Raw genomic sequence first — 4,134 nt, 5'->3', positions numbered from 1 at the left:
TCCTCCTCAGAACTTTTGAGTCATACAGAATTGCAAATGTGACTGAAGTTGTTTGAATTCTAAACATTGGCGAATGTTTGGCTGGTTCTTTACTCTGCCCTGTCCTTCACATGACAACCAAACAGTGGGATTGTTAACACTCCCATACTGTTACTGTAATTGCTGTTTAAGCATGTAACACAGGATATCCACCCTGAAATAAAGAGCTGTCCACCTGTCTTTGCAGCCATGTTGTTAATGTGGCTACTCCCACATTCTTACCACCTTTAAACCCGGAACAGAGCCAACGTTTACAGTACACTCCAGGCGTTGCTACATAGATTTCACAGTCAAGTCTATTTTTACCTCAAGTTGCCCTCATGACACTGTGTGTCAACTACTAGCATGTGACCGTCAATACTATTATGAGCTCAGGGAGAGGATTGCCCGATGGTGAAGTCTGCCAAGGGTTAAAAATTTCAAATAAAAGTTTAAACAAGCAATAAATAAGTCAGCTTTCCACAAATCATGTTCAACTGTAGTTTATTTTATTAAAAAGACCAGGGTGCAAATATGAAATTAAAAAAAATAAAGACAAGCATATAATTTTTAAGCATTTAATACAAACTTAATATAAACTATTTCAGTCCCTCTTGACATGTAAGACACTGACTCAAAATACTTTGTTATACTGTATTTTTTATCAAGTATTGCACAATGTAGGTACAAAATTAATATTCATACGATTACATTTTTGTCCATTGTATAGCAAAATCTTTTAACCTCATAACAGAAAATACAATTCATCTTTCAGAAAAAGCAAATACTCCTACACTTGAATTCCACCACTAAAGGTATACTCTGTACACAATCTTTAGAATATTTGATGTATTTTTTATTTTTATTTTTTTTTTAAAGATGGATTTCTTTAACAATTATCTTTAAAAAAAGAAGGAAAAAAAAAAAAAGCTGCTGCAGCCATCACAGATCACTGGAGTAGTAAAAAGATATAAATGCAACACCATGTCATAGAAACAATATATACTCTGATATCTTACAAACTCTGTACTAAATTAAATTATACAATTAGAAAAAGACCAAGTTACCCCACTTAGTGCCAATCCATAAAAATCAGCCTCATCTTACCACCTGTAAAATACTGGAAGAGGCCAAAACTTTTAACTTTGTATTTTTTTTTACATTTTTTTGAAGTAATTTTTTCAACATGGTAAAAAAATTTTGTGCTTGGTTGGCAAAAAGGAAAAAGAAAAACAATGATGCATGTTAATTGAAGTAACCAAGCTTGGATGTGTTTGTACAACAAGCTTTTAGTAGAAACAAACTCAAGGGGGCACAGTAAAAAACACCCTTGGGCACATGCGCTTGACTGACTAGACAATATATCTTTGAAAGTCCAGTTTCTAAGTGTGCGTTTTGTTTTTCCTTCTCTTTGAGCCACCATCATTCATAAATAACATCTTCATGATGAGTTTAGTTAGCCATGACTGGCTGGAATTGCTGGTTAGAATACTGCATGTTGCTCAGACTGAAGTTGAGGCCATCCATTAGGGACTTGTCGTTGAGGCTCCCGTAGGCCGCAATCACGTCAAAGGCATTGTTGTACTGCAGAGGGCCGAGACCCAGGGAGCCCTCCCCAGGGAACACGGCTCCAGGGCTGGCCTGGCCCTGGAGGTTGGGAAACACAAACTCCTTGGCATTAGGGGAGAGAGCAGAGGCCTTCTGCTGCTGCTGCCCCAGGCCCAGCCCGTACAGTGAGTGCATGGAGGTGGAGATGGCTTTCTGCTTCAGTAGGGTGTTGACATTCAGACCCAAGTTATTGGTAGGGGAGCTGCGGGCCACCTTGCTGCTACTGCCGCTGTTAGTGTTGTTGCCGCGGCCGCTGCTCTTCATCTTAGTGGAGCCGAATTTGGTGGCAGCAAAGGTGGCAGTGGTGAAGGTTAAGGGCTGGGTGGAGCGTGGCATGAAGGAGGGGCTCACGGCAGCAGACTGCCCGAAAGGAGGGGAGGGGGAGCTGGACTCTGAGGAAGCCCCAACAGGGTCGCTGATTGGCATGAAGACCTGGGCCTCAGGATTAAAGCTGTTCTTGATCTCCTTGTCCAGCTCCGACCCGTTCTCATTGTTATCATCCACATATAGCACCTTTACCGGTCCCTTCTCCCCAATCTGGTAGGAAACCTCAAACGGGTCGATCCACACACTAAGGTCCTGAGGGAGATTATTCCGGACGTCTTCAATGTCCAGCCCGCTCTCTTTGGCTGCCTGCTCCACCACAGGGTCCACCTTCTCCCCTACATGGATGCACCTGAACCCTGAACCTTTGTATGGCTTATCCGGATACCAGTGGCCTTCATATTTTTTCTTCAGCTGCCTCTCGAGCTCTTCGCCGAAGATATTCACACGTCGTCGAGGGAGTTTGTTGTATAAATAGGAAATAATAAAGTTGAGTGCTACTTGAATTTCAAGCTGCATAGCTGCTTCAGTGGCAAGGGTGATTCTTTTTCCGTCACAGAGTTGCTTTTTCTGAGCTTTGCAAAAACCTCCACGGCAGCAGTTTTAGAAAAACTGTGATTGAGTGTTTGTTGCCAAAATGAATATCCTTCCTGCAACAGGGTTAGGTTTAGGATCCTGAAATGGAGCAACAAAAAAATAAATTGTATAAGTATATGAAGCCATTAAATTAAACACCATTATGATCAATAACATCTCTATTAGCTTCTAGTAGCATTACCCTTTAGTCACCATCCACTCCCCCTCCCTGCAGCAGTGCTGTATCTCAGCTGTACAATATAAACAGCTATAAATAAACGAGGCCACTGACTCAGACGGTGTCAGCGCAGTGTGTGTGTCTCCTCTAGTGTGACAGAAATACGCATGTTGACCTCTGCGGAGGGCGGTGGGTCTGATGGCAGGTGTCGGAATGATTTTCGATTGCCTCATTTTAGCACGACATGTTGAAGCAAAACTCCAACCTCGCGCGTCCAAGGGGGGAGAATGTTGTTTTTTTTCCTTCAACCTAACGTTATTCTAGTCCCTTTACCGTGCACCGACTGAGCTATAACGTGAGGGGAGCACGTACAGGCTTGTGACGAAGACTGCCGTTACATAAGCAACATTCAGAGTCTAGCCACGGATATAAAGCCCTTTCTACATGACGACAGTGCCAAATACTAAAACGTCTCGTTTTCATCATGTTCGGCTCTGATACAGCCGAACAACGAGCGTTAGCTGGAAAACTTAATGAAGGGTGTGAACAGAAATGTAGCTTGCTAGCCATGTAGAAGCCAGATAACGTTACTGTTAAGGTTTATCGCGACCGGCTGGTTATCAGTGTTACCCCGCGGCAAGCCAAATATAACGTTTTACGGACACGTACAGCAAGTCGTAACGTCACTGTTAACAGCAAGAAAAGAAGGAAATTCACATAAATCCGGACTGACGACCGTGTTGATCGATAGCAAGCTACGTAACGTTAGCATTTGAATTAGCTAAGGCTACAGCCTGAATATTCGACTGTAAAACCGACATTCAACAACACCATTAAGTGACAGTTTGAGAATCAATAGGATACCAACAAAATAATGCAAAGTGTTTCAGTTTACGATAAAACGATTGTTATGTCGAATTTAAATTCATATTTACTTACATGGAAATTCACAGCAGGTCCTTCTTGCACTAGCCAGAGTCCGCTCCAGCAAACGTTATGCTTGTACAGCCTCTAGGGTTGTTTTCTAAAGTAGATACAAAATGGTGTTGTCGTCGTGTCTTTATAATGCTCCAGGCGATTTTGCTTCTGTGGGGTATAGTTGAATTCCGACTCACAGGCTTGCAAACTAACTCCCCACAGCCTGGGAGTTTTTACAACTCTACCCTTTAAAACTTGGGCTGATTTGTTTATATAGTAGTCCTCCGCCACGGACATGGAGGAGGTGGTGATGCGGCTCACAGAGGTCAACACCCAGTAACGTGTTTCTATTGGCCAAACGCGGCCTCGTCATCAGCAACCACCCCATCTATCGCTGTGATTGGATGATTTTGTGCTCAATCAACCACAGGGTTCTATTTACGGTAGTGGTTTGCCGTTCATGTTCTCTGGACTACTTTATTCAAGCAGGTTTTTAATCTAAAATATCTTTT

The 4,134-nt window shown here is 42.5% G+C and overlaps 1 protein-coding gene across 1 annotated transcript; it reads right to left on the bottom strand.

The window, feature by feature from the left end:
• Window positions 1-505: 505 nt before the first annotated feature.
• Window positions 506-3,876, bottom strand: tob1b (transducer of ERBB2, 1b). Its single transcript, XM_078279463.1, has 2 exons — window positions 3,644-3,876; window positions 506-2,625 (listed from the first exon to the last, which is right to left on the bottom strand). The coding sequence occupies exon 2, from the start codon at window positions 2,467-2,469 to the stop codon at window positions 1,471-1,473; it is 999 nt and encodes a 332-aa protein (XP_078135589.1). The 5' UTR covers window positions 2,470-2,625; window positions 3,644-3,876; the 3' UTR covers window positions 506-1,470.
• Window positions 3,877-4,134: the final 258 nt, after the last annotated feature.

Source organism: Sander vitreus, chromosome 21 (assembly GCF_031162955.1).
Source record: "Sander vitreus isolate 19-12246 chromosome 21, sanVit1, whole genome shotgun sequence".
Taxonomy (NCBI): domain Eukaryota; kingdom Metazoa; phylum Chordata; class Actinopteri; order Perciformes; family Percidae; genus Sander; species Sander vitreus.
This window is presented reverse-complemented; position numbering and strand designations above follow the sequence as displayed.